General features: G+C 41.4%; 1 protein-coding gene across 1 annotated transcript in view; it reads left to right on the top strand.

The window, feature by feature from the left end:
* The window catches only part of LOC147706476 (alpha-2-macroglobulin-like protein 1), a 312,029-nt gene that overhangs the window by 127,885 nt on the left and 166,859 nt on the right, over nucleotides 1-17,285 (top strand). The window contains exons 15-19 of the mRNA XM_086929615.1: nucleotides 1,323-1,468; nucleotides 2,184-2,333; nucleotides 9,064-9,189; nucleotides 12,850-12,988; nucleotides 16,965-17,064. Of these exons, the coding sequence (XP_086785741.1) occupies nucleotides 1,323-1,468; nucleotides 2,184-2,333; nucleotides 9,064-9,189; nucleotides 12,850-12,988; nucleotides 16,965-17,064 (661 nt within the window). The remainder of the gene's footprint in view (nucleotides 1-1,322; nucleotides 1,469-2,183; nucleotides 2,334-9,063; nucleotides 9,190-12,849; nucleotides 12,989-16,964; nucleotides 17,065-17,285) is intronic.

Genomic DNA, 17,285 nt, shown 5'->3' with positions numbered 1-17,285 from the left:
CATCTACCGAGTTTCGGTCAGCAGCAGGAGGCCAGACTCGTGTCTGTGGTGGCAGCATCCATTTTGTGATGCTGAGGCTCTGGTTAACTTTAACCGGGGTTAAGGCTACACACATGTCGTGTCCCTCTGGAAGGGTGGAATGCTATCCCCGTCGACAGAACTGTCGAGGGGATAGTATTCCAATTCGTATGACACCTTACTCGACATGTTTTGATAAAGCCAAACCAAAGATAGCATTTAACCGCGAGGATTATAATGCACCTAAGAGTATATGGTATGGCAATATCCCGGAACAGCTTAGGGAGTGGTTCCCGAAAGCTGCAGACAGGCTCAGCTCATGCTAGAGCACCATCTCACATATTACCAAGCACTCTGCCTCCAGGATTAATGAGGCCTTCCATAGGAGTGGCTGATAGGAACATATGTGTCCAGTTTAGGGTTAGGCACAGGCATACTGTACCTAAGTAAGAGGTGCTTACACCAACTTACCCCAGCTGAGTGATCAGCCAGTTGTGTCAAATATGGAGGCCAGGCCAGGGGTGGCACAATACATGCTGTAGCCCCTGGTAGGCCTTGGAAACACCTATGCCCTGGGTACCTAAGGTACACTGTTACAGGGGCCAATTAGGTGAACCAGTTCCAATTCGTAATGCACCTAAAGTGCATTGGCAGTAATTTAGAGAGAGAACAGCAGGCTGTGGGTCTGATTAGCAGGCCCACAGCCACATTAAGTCATAAACCAGTGAAACAAAAAGCAAAAAATTGGGGTGACCATAGGATAGCAGACCCTACTCTCCTACACACAGGGTGTCCTTTTGGCACCCTTGAAAACTTGAAATTGCATTCTCAATTTGCGATTCTCTAATTGGTAATCGCAAATTGGGAATGTCTTCCCATTCATTCCTATGGGCCTCCTAGCCTCATAGGATCAAATGGGAAGGTATTCCTTAATTACGAATCTCAATTTGCGATTCGCAAATAAGGAATATGCAGGATTTTAAAAAAATTTCACAAATCCTACATACATTGCATTTTGCGATTCTCTAATTGCGATTCGCTAAAAATCGCAATTTGAGAATTGCAAAACTCTTTTTTGATACATATGGCACATAGAGTTTAGAGCTCAAGATCTTTAGAGATCTTTGGGGTCAAGATAAAGTTGGGTTGTAGTTTTCCTTGGTTAGAAACTAGTTTTGTGGTTAATGTTGGAGTTAGTTAGTATTTTTGTGGTAGAGAGCTAATAGCATCATCTATAGATTGGACTGAAGTAGCCATGTTTGCCACATTTTCAACTCAACATCCATCTTATTCTTATTCTTTAGCGCTTCAAGGCTCTTTCTCCATCAATGTGGAATTCAACCGCTTGTACGCTCCGTTTGTCCGGCTGCTGGTCTTTGCCCTCTTTCCCAACAAAGGGATCACGGCTGACAGTGCTGTGATAGATGTGTCGGGATGCTTCAGAAACAAGGTCAGGAGGGAAGGGACACTACTTCTTTTTTTTGTCTTTACTTTTTAATTTTTCATTCCCATATTCTTTTATCAGCTTCCTCATTTCCTTGTAGAGCTTTATTTATTCTCTCACTCATCCTCATTGTTTCCTCGTTCCTTCTTTTGATTGTTTCTCTCTTTTTGATATTTGTTTTCCTTTTTTTATTCCGATTTTTGCTTCTTTCTTTCTTTCTTCTTTCTTTATTTTTCTATCGTTTTTTCACATTCATTAAATTATTTTGAATAATTTCCTCCCATTGTAACGTTTGCTTCTTTGTGTCTTAATATCTGTTTGTAATTGTTTCTTTTGTGAACTTCACCTCTTTCTCTGCTTTTGTTTTCTCTAACCCATATCTTAGTTTTTTGTCTTTCTTCTATTTTTCTTGTTAGACTATGTTCTCATAGTATCCTCTTCAATTTCCTTTCATTTGTATCTAGTTATATCCCTTTAATTACTGTGTCTGCTTCTTTGAGTTCCCTCATTTTATCCTTGTTCGCAGTTAAACCTGCCATCATTCACTTTCTCATCTCTCTCTCTCTATAATACTCTTGGTCTCTCCCCTTTTTTTACCCTTATTTCTTCTGGTAATCCCCCCTTTTCCCTCTTCATTCCTCTTTCATTCTACCCTATCTTCTCGTCTTTCTTTTTACCTACTCCTTGTTTGGTCATATATTGATACATAGTGCCTTGACAGGTGGAGTTGCACTTTTCAGAGCATGAGAACCTGCCTGGCTCAGATGTGACTGTTAGTCTAAAGGCCGCACCGAATTCCCTCTGCGCACTGCGAGCCGTGGATAGGAGTGTTCTGCTTAGGAGGCCGGAGGCAGAGCTTTCCAACAAGACGGTGAGTGATTGTATCATTATAGTATCACTGTTTAGAAGAGTGTGGAGTCCCAGAATCCCAGCTTTTCCCCTGCAAAATGGTGATTCCAAATTTGACCATTGGGAGCAGTGGCCAGGGACTATTAACGTCCAGGGACATGTATGATTGAGTTGTCAACCTCACTTCAGTTTGCCCAAACCACTGTTTCATGGGGAATCTGCATACACATCAAGGGACGTGCCTAGTCCTTCTAACCAGCATGCATAGGTGTACATAAAGTACTCAGACAGAGCTGGAATAAGTAACCTAGCATCGGCAATGCCAATTGGTCTGGCTTTAAAAGAATATTTAATGGTAATATGAGCTTTGCAAGTAGATAGCATAGGAATGGATATGCATTTGTTCGAAAGAAAAGAACTGTAGCAATATTGGTTATGATTACATGGTCAGGTGACAGTTTCACTGTCAAGCCAGACCTAATGATCCATGCATGTTAATAACTGCCCTCCTCCCATCTGTGCTTCTGTCAGAGAATGCAAAATCATGCATATGGCCCTGAAAGTTCAAGCTCAGGCAGCTGGATAAATAAACAAAATGATCACAGCTACGGGAGGGCAAGCACTTTTTTGAGGAAACACACAACTTCTGCTCAATCAAAACATGTCCTCCTGGCTCCCAACATGTGGGCGGAGCCAAAGCCCCTTGCTAGTGATACTCACATAATTGCATGGCAACAGCTGCGCTGTCAATCCAGACCATAAAAACTACTTTAGAAAATACAGTTTATCTCTGAATAATATTTGAAGTACACTGCCAGCATGTTCTAGTACCAGTGCTGATGGATCTGCTACATGCGTGATGTTCTAGGTGTGCTATTTGTAACCTATTATTGTTCCCACCCAGGACACAACTTGGACAGATGGCTTTAAATTGTCCATGATGTGCATTATCTATTCATAGCAGGATGTCCAGCTGTAAAAGAGCCCCTTTCTAATTATCTCAATGAATCACAAGCTATGTGTGATCCCCACTACATATGTTCTAGTGTTGGCATATTGCAACAAAATACAAAACAGATGATTTCCTGAGACTGGCACAGAAGGAAAGAGTAGCTGCCCACCTTCCACTCAGTTCAGCACTGTATGCAGTTTATTAAATAGGAAGGAAATGTATTCTGCATTAATCTGTTTGAAAACGTTTGATTGGTGCATCGAGAGTCCTACTGAGCATGAATGCAAGATCAAGGCAAGGTTAAAACCAGCATAGTGGCTTAATTTCAACCAAAAATGTTACTGCCCAAAAATGCTGCTGCTGATGAAAAAAATATATAATTCTGTAGATCAAGGTCTTTTCTTCCATAGAACAGACTTTCAGGACTAGATGTAGGTAAATCAGATTTACGGATTCATAAATACAGCATTTTACCAATTCGGTATTCATGAATCGGTAAATCTGATGTAGGTAATTATTCGGTAACAAATACCGAATCGGTAGGATTCGGTATTTACTGATTCAGTAATTGGCCTTGAAGCCCATAGGAATCAATGGCAAATACCTTTTCGGTAATTAACGAATCGGTAAAAATACCGAATTGCCATGGGGGACAGGGTGTCACTTTGACACCCTGTTGCACCCCTGTTTCTGGCTTGTGTGCCATGTGACACACATACATGCCCTTAGTATGTGTGCCACATGGCACTGGTGAACATGCACAGATGTGCATGTACACAGGAATTCGTTATTTACCATGCAATAGTATTACATGGTAAATAACGAATTCTTAGGGGCCTGTGGCACTGTTTGCAGTGCCACCTACATCTGGATTTACAGAATCGGTAAATTTACAGAATCTGTAAATTTACCGATTCTGTAAAATAAAGGCCCCCTACATTTCAATACACAAATACCGGTCGGTAACGGCGAAATCGGCCGTTACCGACTGGTATTTGGTCTCTACATCTGGCCCTCAGTCTTATTCAGTAAATGTTTTAGTGGCAAAATAATGCTATACAACAGCATCATCTTCCATGGTTCAACCTCGAAAGCACATTCGTAGTTAGCAGAAAAATTTGTGGACTAAAGCTACTGCCGTGAAAATTACTTGTAACAACTCTTGTGCTTCTCTAAGAAATTGCTGAGGGAGGATATGCAAGATTTTTATGAGGTCCTTATTGAAGACATGCTGATATCCAACCAGGTTATCATTAGTATTTAGGCTGACTCCTCTGTTCGCACCACACATTGCTACAATCACGGCTTCACAGAGCAGTCCACTTCTTGGCTTCATTTTTGTTTGTTTTTTAAACCAAAGGCACAACAATATTTTAATGAACATCCACTTCTTAGGCGACACCTTTGGTTGGACAAAGCCCTTTAGGCATGGTCATCCCCAAACTTTTTGCGTTCACGCCTCCTTTTATTGCGGAATTCGTTTTTGGTGGCCTTAGGACTCTGTGCACCTTACCACTGCTAAACAGTGCTAAAGTACTTGTGCTCTCCCTTTAAAACATGTTAGATTGTTTTATACCCAATTGGCATATTAAATTTGCTTCTAAGTTGCTAGAAAAACATTGCTGCATATGTCCAGGATCTGTAAATTAAATGCAAGTAGTAGGCCAGCAGGACTGATTGGGCCACCCACGTAAGTAGCACTTTAAACATATCTCAGGCCTGCCATTGCATAGGAGGGAGGCAGTTCCTCTGGAGCAGCAGTGAAGCAGAGTACCAGTCCTTGTAGCAGCACAGCGGCCCTACTTCCTGGCAGGGTATACACAGGTCAGTTGGTGTCTGAGGCCCAGTATTTATACACAGCTGTGCCACTGAAGTGGGGAGAAGCTTCTAGAGGCATGCCTTTGAAGTGCACATTTTCTCTGCCTTTCTTGCCTTGGCTTCACATTAACTATAGGGGGATCAGAAAAATATTGAGGAGTAGGTCAAACATTTGTGGGAAGAACACCCTAAGGCTGACACGTATAACAATGGTACACTGAAAATTCAACTGTTCTTACCCATCCAAAAAATAATAAGTCAAAATATCAAAATGAATTCATACAGCATAATAATACAACAAAAGGTAGTAGATGTAAAAAGAGAAACCATATTTGTCATTTGTACATAACTTCATCCTACATGAACTTCCAGTTCTTCATCCCTATTCAAGATTTAGGGATGTTTCGTCTATAAATCAATTATATACTAATATTCTAATCGCCATAAAGTACTAAGACGATTGCCTCCACCAACATTGTTATGGACTCTGTCAATCTCAAAAAGCATACGTTTTGGTGAGTTTCTGTAGTGTTTTAAGTCAAAATGTCTAGCCACTGTATATGCTTCATCAAGATGTTTGATAGTCTTTACATGTTCCAATATCATTTTATTGACAAGGAATATCATAATCCCAAAATGCTTTAAATTGCAGAGACATAGTAATACATATATGTAGTAGTCCAAATTATCTGTTAGAAATGCGTTAATCAGTTTCTTTCTACCAGTAGGTAATGCATATTCTCTAGGTTTTGTGGTATAGGTACAAGCTTTGCATTTCCCCCACAAATTGAAACCTCTTTTCTCTGTTAACTAATTACTATCTTAGTTATTATAAGAAAATTTGTGGATCCAATATATCTTTGAGTGATCTTAGCTTCCTATTAGCCACAGATGCTCATATCTCTAACTCAGGGCCTATAACATGATCATTTCTTAGAATATTCCAGTGTCTGTCTGATATACCTCTCATTCTAAACAAATCCTTTAATGTAGGTATTAGTCAAATGGAGCTGTTAGTAGATTGTGATTGAGGTGACTCAGACAGCAGCAATTCAAGTTCTTTAGCTGGGTATCCTCTCTTTCTAAATCTTTCAGAGATATTTCTTTTCTCCAGCTCAAACCCTGCTTTGGTTTTGCATATTCTTTTTACCCCGAGCTTTTCCTGGTAAGGGACACTGTTGACCAGTCTTGTGGGATGATGGCTATTAAAATATAAGACACTATTGTCAACTGTTTTTTTCCTATATAGGGAAGTAACAATCTTACCGTTAATAATTCTGATACATACATCTAAAAAAACAATCTCAGTAGAGCTGATATTGTAAATTAATTTCAAATTACAATAGCTTCTGTTGAGAATCTCAATGAACTTACTAGCCTTCTCAGCTGGGTGACCCCAGATTAGAAAAAGGTTTTCGATATACCTTATCCAGGTAACAAAATATCTGGGGCATTCCTCACTGGAACTTGGCATGGCTACCTGCTCTTACCACCAGTCCTTAAAAAGATTTTCATAGCTGGGGGCGAAGCAGGTATCCATCGCAATCCCAGTAACTTGTCTGTAATATAGTCCATCTAAAATAAATATATTATGATGTAGCCAAAAGCTCATCATCTTAATCAGCATCTCAACCAGCAACTTGTTATGGTCATAGAAGTCAGTTGGTTTGCTTTAGATAATATTCACAAGTCTTTCTGCCTGTATCATTATCGATACAGGTATCTAATGAATTCACATATTGTGTTATCATGATGCAAGTGGGAACCCAGCTAATGTCATGTGCGTTTGTAATAAAGTCATTACTATCTCCATAGTATGATGATAGAGAGCACCTAGAAGAGCATATAAGTAAATTAAAAGTGATTGATGTAGATGGATGCGTTTTAAAAAATGCTTCCATTGGAAGACACTATTGGCCTACCTGGTAAATTGGAGGCAAATGTGTGTACGGTAGAAAAACGAAGGAAGGCATCATTTTGCAAAAAGGAATATTTTTCAAAACCAGGAAGGCCTCGATCATGCCATTCGATTTGTATGTCATGATATTTAAAAAAGAATTATACATTTTGTGCGCCAGTCAGCAGACGGGTACCTTTTGTAACAGATCCCAAATATGTTTAAAAAAAAGTATAAAAGCTCCTTTTTCGTGCAACTTTTCTAAAAGTTGTAGAAGGTTTATGAGAGTTTTCTAGTTTGAAATTTTTTCATAAAAAAACCCATCAAATTTAGCATAATTTTCATTTTCTCCTAAGTAAATCCTGCCGTGGAGGCAGAAGCTGAAAAGCAGTGGACTCAACTGACAATCGCTTTAAGAGCAGGCTGTAGATGGCTTGACAGAGGGGCTGCCTCAGTCGAACTTTAAAGGACTCCAAGTGCCTTTAGAGCCATGGCCATCAGAAAGCGTGTGGGGATAAGGAGAATTCATCTGGCAGCAGCGACTTACCCATTAAGGAAACTCACCTGCGGCCACACTCAGGGATCTTTCAATGTGGGATTGGCTCAGTTCACATCAGTCAGCAGTAGACTTTCTTACAATCAAGTACATTTTCTTTGAACTTCTAATTCCCTGAAAAATGAAATAAAAACACAATTTGGTCTTCCATTATTACAGTTCATATACAGTAGAGAAGTGTTTATATTTTTCAGCTATCAAGCCTCATGACAACAGTATCAGGTCCATTCAAAGTTATTTTGAGTGACAAAGGCATTTGATACATGATGCAGTAAAACATTGCCTGAATATGAGTTTCAATAAAGACAATGTTGATCCAAACACAAGACAGATTGGAGTGAGTTGCAACAAATCAGGCATGACCATCCAATGTCTGTGTAGCAGCTTTTCCACAATTTATTAAGCTCTTCATCAGAACTGGATCTTTAATAGATTCAAATACTTGAATTATTTCCTGCACCCTATATACACTGTGGTAAAAAAACATTTAGTGATCCATTTGAGCCTTGTTCTGAATATCTTCATGTTGCTTGTGCTGCTTTACTGTGCTGCATCAGTGTTAAAAAAAACTTAAATGCAGCTGAAGATGCAAATATAAGTATTTTCACACTGCACAAGAATCACTGGGAAATATGTCATGCAATAAAACATTAAAAACATAAATTCAAAATGCAATTATAGCCGATCCAGTTCTCAAAAGCAGCAGAGTTATACTGTCATAGTACATTAGTTTTCACCTTATTTTTAAAGCAGCTGTTTGACTCCTAAAATATATCAGAGTAAATAAATCAAACTGAATACAGAAAAAGGGTGATTTTATGTTATTCTTAGACGAGCTAAATACCTTTAATACCTCATCCCAGGAAAATGATCTAATAAAATAAAATGAAGAGGCGTTAGGTAATGCACCTGAATTAATTTAGAAGCTTTCATATCCATCAACGTAAATTAGAGCTAACACAGAGAATTACCTGGAAAAAAACATTAGTTATTACAGTGTTATGGTGTCATACTAAAAGCTCAGAAAAGTGAAATTCTCTTCAGTTACTATAAAGATTCAGTAGATATTTCAACAAGAGAAGGAGTAGCTTTCTGGTGTGGTGGATCACCCAAAGAAAGTGGTCTGTTGCCAATCTCTATCATTGTGAACCAACTGGGGTACTCAATGGATGGTTGTTCATTGGGATCTGGGTTCAGAGCACATTGCCACTTATAGGATTTGAGAGAAAGGTTTCTGGACTCTTTGAGATAATTGTCCATAAATTACTAGGTGACCCCTCAAATCAATTTCAGCTTGCACTTTACCACTGAATTTTCTGCCCCTTCAACCTCAGGGATTCAGTCTCCAGAATCTCTTCAAGACCCTTCTCCTGTGTGAAGGCCACCGGTCTGCAACTGGAGAAAATGTGCCTATGATTTTCTAAAAGAGTTGAATGATGCTAAACTAAATAATTTTTGGGATGCTCCTTGATTTTCATGACCCCTTCTAGTATTCGCGTCATATCACTGTGGGCTTCCTGTCTCCACAGATCTATGACAGTTTCTATGCAATGGATCGATGTGGTTATCCACATGAAGTCTCAGAGGAGGACTCAGACCGGTGTCCACACTATAAGTTCTCTCTTCCATCTGTGGATGTGCACAGTCTGTTTGAGGTAGGTCTTTCAACACTTTTCAATGACTTGTTCCAAACTCATGAGCTAAAGAGATACATTGAGGGCAACCAAAGTAGGCTAATCTTAATCTATCCAACAAATATTTTGAACACAAACAATCTGCTGGCTTGGTGTTGAACCAAACAGAAAATTCGGTGGAGGAGCCTAAGGATACATTTGATGCAGTGGATGATCGGTTGTTGTAGCTGTCTCGATAGGTGAACGTTTTTATGTATCTATAAAGTTGGAAAAGGTGTGAGTGTAAGGTTTGGGTGAGCCAGTTGAAGCCTGAATGAATAAATAATTTGATGGAGAGTTTGGTAGATTTTTTTTTACCTCAATTAGTCAATGACTGAGAGGCTATGTGTCTGGATAGCTAGATTTTTGGTTGTATAAAATGGTTGGTGAGGGAGTAACTAGATGATTATATGGATTGGTGGATGAGTGGTCAAACTTGGCTCATGGTTGAAATACCTTGTCAGTTAATGAGCTAGTGGATTTATTAGATTATGAGTGTCTTAACGTGTGGATGGATGGTTAGATGGAAAGACAAATGGATCATTTGCACATGGCTGTTTGTCGATGCATGAATAGATTGAGAAATTGATGGTATATGTGTGTAGGTGGGTGTGGTAATTATTCGGGTTGACAGGGGTATTGATGTGATAGCATTTAAAGGCATGAATTGAAGGCAAGTTTAGACAAGCCGACCTGGCAATATGACTTTGCCAGAGTGTTAGCAGATGGGCTAGCTTACATTGACATTGTGGGCTTGTCAAATACTCACTTTCCACTGAAAATGTGTTTTTGCTTTGCTAATAAGTCTGATGCTGTTGGATGAATATACACAAACATTGGCAGATAATAAGCACAAGTGACTAAGCTTCCTTTTTGTGGATATTCATACAGATTTTTGGGGGCAAAATCTAAAAAGAGTAGCTGGTTTGTTGTGCCACATTTGATTGGTATTGTTGCCTAGCCTAGGCCATCAAGTTTTCAAATGGTCAGTATGTTACTACTGTAAATGTTGAAGCAGATGAGGGTTTGCAGAAGCTGTGGTGTTCCCTTAGAAACTTCATCCTCCCTCTCAAAGTCCACCCCCCTCCCCACACACAAACACAGGTACCTCAAATTGACTGTAGGATTGCTGTATGCCATCGAGAATGCACTAATTCCTTTATTTTCTAGTAAAATTCCATTAGTGGATAAACCAAATATTCACTTTATATAGGCCATAATATTATATTCAAGTTAGCAAACTATTATTGGCCTCATATCTTTTTAATTTCACCTCTTGCATACATTTCCTAAAATTGCACCATGTGCTACTAAAAGAATGAGTTGCATAGGTCTCAAAATGTGTTTTATAAATGTGAGCTACTTAATTTGGTTCCTGGGCAGGGTTTTTGACCCAGATCAACCCTGCTGGTATTAACAGTGCAGATGATTAGTTAGAAGCATGCCGTATAGATAGTTGGCTTGGTACTAGATGGGTGAGGGGTTCATGATTGGCTGTTTAATGAGTAGGTGATGAACGTCTGGGCTGGTAGATGGATGCAAGAGTGAGAGGATGGGTAGCTGAAGTGGTTGACTTGAGAGAAAATGTCTGGGTGTTTGGTTTTGCTGGTGGAAAGTTATGTTGATGGGAAGAGGTTGGTGGGTGTGTGGATTCATGATGTGTATGTTGGTAGATCAGTAAGCAGATGAATAGACTGGAAAATGGATGGTTGATGACATCATTACTATGTTGATTCTTCTGTTGTTGTTTTGCATATGACAGCCTAAACCAGCTGGAGGTACTGCGCTTATAAAGTGCAGCACTTTGGAAGGTATTATTCATTTCCTGTTCTCTAATGTTCAGAATGTAAAGATCAATTCAGTAAGTGTCTTCTGTGGGTGTGTAAGACACCAGGATTGAGCAAAATGTGAATCCCTTATTGTAAATCCAAAGCTATGGCTACCTAAGGCTATGGGGTACCAAAAAGGCATCATGCTACCAACACACAGTTGTCAAATGATTGGCCACTCTGGAAAAGGATTTTAGCCCTTCTATGCAAATGTCAGACTACTGGAAAGATGTCTGGTTCTTGGAGTGATGCCACAGTGGTACAACAAGGTCAGCAAGTGTTGTCAGCATCTGATGTTGAGTCCTTGGAACACAGTCAACTTTTTGCAGTGACCTTATATTATAGTGTGAAGCTCATCAAGTGGTGTCAGAGTCAGATATTAGGTCTCTGGAGCAAAGTCAGGTTTCTGTAGTAATGTCACAGTTGGATTTTGATTACAAGGATAGATGCTAGATTTCAGATTTACAGTGTAAAGCTCATCAGGTTATGTCAAACTAGGAATGTAAGGTCACTGAACTGGTGTTTAAAAAGACTATTGGTATAGTAAGATATTTCCTGTTCTGATATCACATCCTGATGAGAGTTTTCTTGCTAAATATTTGGGTTAGGTTTAAATATAAGATGGCAGATTCATGCTGTGATGTCAATTCCTCGAGTGATGTCACAGTTAGACATCAGTTCCTGCCGTGTGGTTATAATTTAGCTTTGGGTTTCTGTGTGATGTCACAGTTTGACATATGTTTGTGTTGTGATGTTGCAATCTTGCTTCAGATTTTTAGAGTGATGTCATCATCTTATTAGTATGTTGCTACAATAAATTTAGTCATACATATGGTTCCTGCTAGATGTCACAATGTGATGTCAAGTTCTAGTGCACTATCTTTTCCTAGGTTCCGGGAATCAGGTCACTATTGAACGTCAAGTTCAACAAATGATGATGTTAGAACCTGCTATAAAGTAAGGGTGGGCGTAGTTCGCGAAGTAGCGCTACGCGAAGTGCACTTCGCACTACGCTAACTTCCCGTAGCACTACACGAGCTGCGTAGTAGCATGTTCGCACTGTGCAAGATGCATTTTCAATGATTGCACAGTGCGGACAAGCATCCGGCACTGTGCAATCATTGAAAACGACATCTTGCACAGTGCGAGCTGTAGGTTTCTGCTGCTTGTGTAGATTATTACTCGAGCGGCAGCTTTCTCAACGCGAACTGGTAGTTTCTCATTGAGAGCGGTCGCGAGCATGCGCAACCACAACAATGAGAAACCTGACCTCCCCGCGTTGAGAATCTCGCCGGGATGTAATTTTGCTTGCTCGCGGTCGCGAACATGACGTTGAAGACCGCGAACAAGCAAAAAATGACCGCTGCACTACGCATGTTCGCACTGTGCTACGTGCAGCTCTCATAGTGCGAAGTTGCGCAAACTTTGCAAACTCCGCGAGCGTAGCGTAGTGCTTCACCCAGGGTTACTATAAAGTACATAGAATGATGTTGTGCTTCTCGGGTGAGGGCAAAGTCCAATGATGGGTTACCAATGTGATGTTGGGGACCTGAAGAGATGTCAACTGATGCTAGTTTTCTGCCATATTGTTAGGTTTCTGATTTACCTTTCTGTTATCATAGTCCTGATGTGGTATTACAGATTGACTTTGGATGTAAACACCCACCACTCTATATACATGTCTTCTGTCATAAACAGAAAGCAGAATTATTGGTTTTGAGTGACCAGCCACAGTGAATGTGACGTTCAGTCCCCATCAGCGAGAAGTGTTCTTTCTGACGTTTCATCCTTCTTTTCATTTTGTGGTAAACAGGAAGCCGGGCTAAAGGTTTTCTCAAATTCCAACATAAGAAAACCCATGAACTGCAGAGGTCCAGCAGGACCGTATCAGTCAGAGCCTTCGATGTCTGATGATGATGAGCCAATGCTAGAGGAGCCATCAGCCATGGCAGGTAAGAGATGTGCCTCATTCGCCTTTTCAAACAATGTCACTTGCTTAAGAACAGGCCCAGCAGTCCTACCTTCACACCTTACTGTATGACTATATGGGGTAAAGAACCTTCTTGTACATTTCTACCTTCCTATCTCACTGTATCATTGTGTGAGAAAACAAACATCCAGGAAAAGGTGCGCCCGGCGCTAACAAGAAGAGTGCACCATATTGGATTGAATGGTCTGACCCCAGGGCAGCCACAAACACGTGCCTCCATGCGGGAAGGGCATTTAAGTGAAATAAGGAGAGGCTTTGAAGCAGTTGTTCTGTGTTTCACTGTGCAGGAGGCAACCTACCTTCAATAGTAAGAGTGCAAGATCCCCTTGCAGGGGGTGAAGTGACTGACTGCACCCGCCTCCAAGGGGATGTTGAGGGTTCCATAGGACCTCTTTCATCCCCTCCAGGGTTCCATCAGTGGCCGCACTCACAGATTGTCCCTTTTTGCAATACCAAAGTGCCCCAAGGGTTCGCAAAGCAGGCACAAGCACCCTGGTGCACCCCCGGGACTCTTTGTTTAATACGGACTTTGGTAGTTTCTACCCTCAGTCTCTAATTCTATGGCTATATGGGATACAGAACCTCCCGGACATCCCCTTACACCTATCACACAGTATCACTTTAGGGGATAAAGAATATCCACAGCAGGTGTGCCTTTTTAATATTAAGTCAGAAATATTGTGGGACATGAATATCAAGGGGAAAAATATCTAAAGGTATGTGCAGGTTTTCTATAGCCAACTCCACACATGTGCATGGACGTCGATTCACCAAAATGCCAGGGGTAGCGGAAGTGACATCATATACCCTTTGACCCTAATGATGTCACAAGAAGTTACATCATATGACCTTTAACCCTGCATCATCTCAAGAAGTGATGGCACATTACCCTAATCCTGATATCATTGCAAAAAGTAGACGTAATTGATATTATGCATTCTTCTAGGGGAGAATGATAGGTAGGAGTTTCTCTTCTCTGGGATTTTTTTAAATGGATTTTATTAATGCATTTTAAGGTACAATTGTCACCTAAATTTGCTAAAAGGCCATAGGCTCTAAAAAACACTCACTAAATATTCAAGTCATTTCATGGTGCACCAAGATGCTGAAATCCGCCAGGCCCCATGAGTTCACACAATTATGTTTCTTGAACTCCTTGAGTGCTCATGACGGAACCACTCCATCATGAGCCTCGGACACGCTGTGCTGGTGACAGAGTGGTTCCGTCACGGCGCGGTCGCCCCGCATACGCGGCGTCAATTCGGCGCCTTCACGGCCGTTTTATTGAGCGGGCGGGGCTGTATCAGAACCACTCCGTCGCGAGCATGGCGGCGTCGTGCGGACCCCCCTCACCCCCGAGCGCCATTGCGGAATTACTGCCGCGTCCAAGGGGTTAATGTTGTATGGGTGCCCCCTTATGTCTAAATCACCTCCATTGCTAGGACCAGCATTTTGCAATGGTGGCTCCTTTTGTCCAAACATTACATGCAATATGCCAGTATTTTCCCAATACTGCTTCTCTTGCACTATGGAGGTCCTTTATGTCAAAGGTTATGTATATTGTCAAGGACGACATTTTGTCATGGAAGGCCCCATGACATTGCCACAGTTGTCTTTCCATATGCCAAGGATTTCTTCCAATGTGCGTTCACCAGCAATTTGGCACAGGTGGCAACTATGCCAATAATTTCCTCCAGGAGGCCAGCGCTGGCATTTTGTCATGGGTGCTCCATGCCAAAAATTACCTGCAGAGTGCCAGCAGTAGCATTTTGTCAAGGATATCCCATATGCAAGTATTGACTCCAGTATTCTAGTCCCAACAGTTTGTCAAGGGTGCTTCTGTAAGCCAAGAAGCTTGCCAAGCCCAACAGCGGATCTGCAAGCATAACAGCACATGCTCACTTACATTCACTTATTCACACTCATTCTATCATTAGCACTTACGTGCACACCTTCATTTTGGTGACCCCAAAATGATGTCCATGCATCTATGCATCTTGAAGATATACGTGGAGTTAAGAATAGTACATCTATACTTCCTCTATATGCCATTACCTTTTGATATTTTGTCCCTCGATATTTTGTCAATGATAATATGATATCAAAATATTTATATTTGATATTGCATGATACGATCTCCCGATCCTTTTGTACCGATGTCACTTCATGATGGTCTGAAATGCAGAACCTCCTGGATGTTTCAAGCTTCCCATCTCACTGCATCAACAAAGAACATTCCAGTGAGGCTTCAACTTACCTATCTCACAGCAGCTCTGTATTGAATGAAGAACAACCCTGCATTTCAACCACCTATCACACTCTATCACTTTCATAGATGGAGAAAGCCCTTTCACTGCATGGAACAAAGAACATCTCCTGACACTTCATTCTTCCTTTCTCACAGCATCCTTGTATAAAAAAGAAAATCCACTGAGACTTCAACCCTCTTGTCTCACTGCATCACTGCTTAGAATAAGGAACATCCTCCCACATTTCTGTCTACATATCTCACTCTATGAGATAAGGAATATACCGAGATATTTCAAACTTCATTTCTCACAGTACCACCTCATGGAATAAAGAATGCCCTGAACTTTCGACAGGCCTGATTATGACTTTGGCGGTGTGGGAGCAGGGCCGCCACGTTGCCGCCCCACTCCCACAAGGCCAAAGTCTATCTGCGCCCGCCAGATTACAAGATTTGTCGTTGTTTGGCTGGTGGTCCTTTAGCGGTCCCGCTGCGGTGCCTTCGAAAAAGGCAACGCAATGGGAGCACCAAAGCCTGTTCCTGCATGGCACGGACTCTGCAGTCCATGCCCTGCAGGAAAGGGAGTGCATGCACACAGGGGAGCACAACATGTCCCCCACTACATGCATCTACGTGGCCTGAGGCACCAGGGGGCCCTGTTAGTTCCCTCACTGCCAGCCTTTCATGGCCGGCTCACCACGATGAAAAGGCTGCACTGAGGAAATTCACAATGCGCTTAGCGGTGCCGCAACGGCCCAACCAGCATATAGCTGCCTCACACCAGCTGATCCCCGACAGTTACAGTCTGCCTGCAGCGATCTGACTCCAAACTCAAAATAGGGTGGTCAAAATAGGCCCCCCTATGTCTCCATACCACTGTATCACTGCATGGAATAAAGAACATGCCCAGCCATTTGTGTCTTTCTTTTTTTATATTTTTATTGAGTACTGCAGATAATATACAAGTGTACACAGTCGATAGTAATCATTTTGTTTAAATTTCCAATGACAAGATAGCATTAATCCTGCAAATGTCCTGGATCAAAGCATATATTGAGTGAATCCACTCCACATGAAGTGCATCATTATTAGCAATATCAATGTACAAACTGTATACTTGTATACTGAATAAAGTCACAATTATAATCGACTAGTCGCAGTAATCCTTTAAACTCCCACCCAAGAGATCCCACCCCACCCAGCCATTTGTGCCTTTCTATCTCATTGTATCACTGCGTGGAATAAAGAAGATGCCCAGGCACTTGTACCTTCCTATGTCGTTGCATCACTGTATGAAATAAAGAGCATGCTCAGCTATTTGTACCTTTCTAACTCACTGCATCAGTGCATGGAATAAAGACCATGCCCAGCCATTTGTGCCTTCCTAGTTCACTGCATCACTGCACAGATTAGAGACATGCCCAGCCATTTGTGCCTTCCCAGTTCACTGCATCACTGCACAGATTAGAGACATGCCCAGCCATTTGTGCCTTCCCAGCTCACTGCATCACTGCATGGGATAGAGACTATCCCTGGCAATTCTATAGATCAATTGTAATGTACAGTGTAAAGCCAGAGCATTTGCTTTTTATCCTTCTACTTTACACTGAAATGTGTATAGCAGGCTTCAATGTGGCTAGGTAATTGCCCCTCATGACTACAGCTTTCCAATTTTCTATTATTTTTTCAGGGTCAAATATGGAAAACTTAAGAGCACCTGAGCCCAGCGTCCGGGACAAAGTGATGCAGTACTTCCCGGAGACATGGATCTGGGATCTGCAGTGTATTGGGTGAGATTTGTACTGCTTTTCTCTGTTGGAGGGTCATTGCTGCCTGCCCTTTCAAGATCCTGGTGGTCTGCTTGAGGGTATTTAGCATGGGGCAGTAAAGTTGGCTTCTAACACATCTTGGCTGTTTTTTTCTGGTAAAGAGAGGGGGAGGATCCAGATGTTCTAAGGAGGGGAGTGTGCACTGTAGGGCAGGAGCTACAGCTTGACTATACCACTGTAGG

This window comes from Lissotriton vulgaris, chromosome 7, assembly GCF_964263255.1.
Source record: "Lissotriton vulgaris chromosome 7, aLisVul1.2, whole genome shotgun sequence".
Classification (NCBI taxonomy): Eukaryota; Metazoa; Chordata; class Amphibia; order Caudata; family Salamandridae; genus Lissotriton; species Lissotriton vulgaris.
The sequence above is the reverse complement of the archived record's forward strand: the minus strand, read 5'-3'. Positions and strand labels throughout refer to the sequence as shown.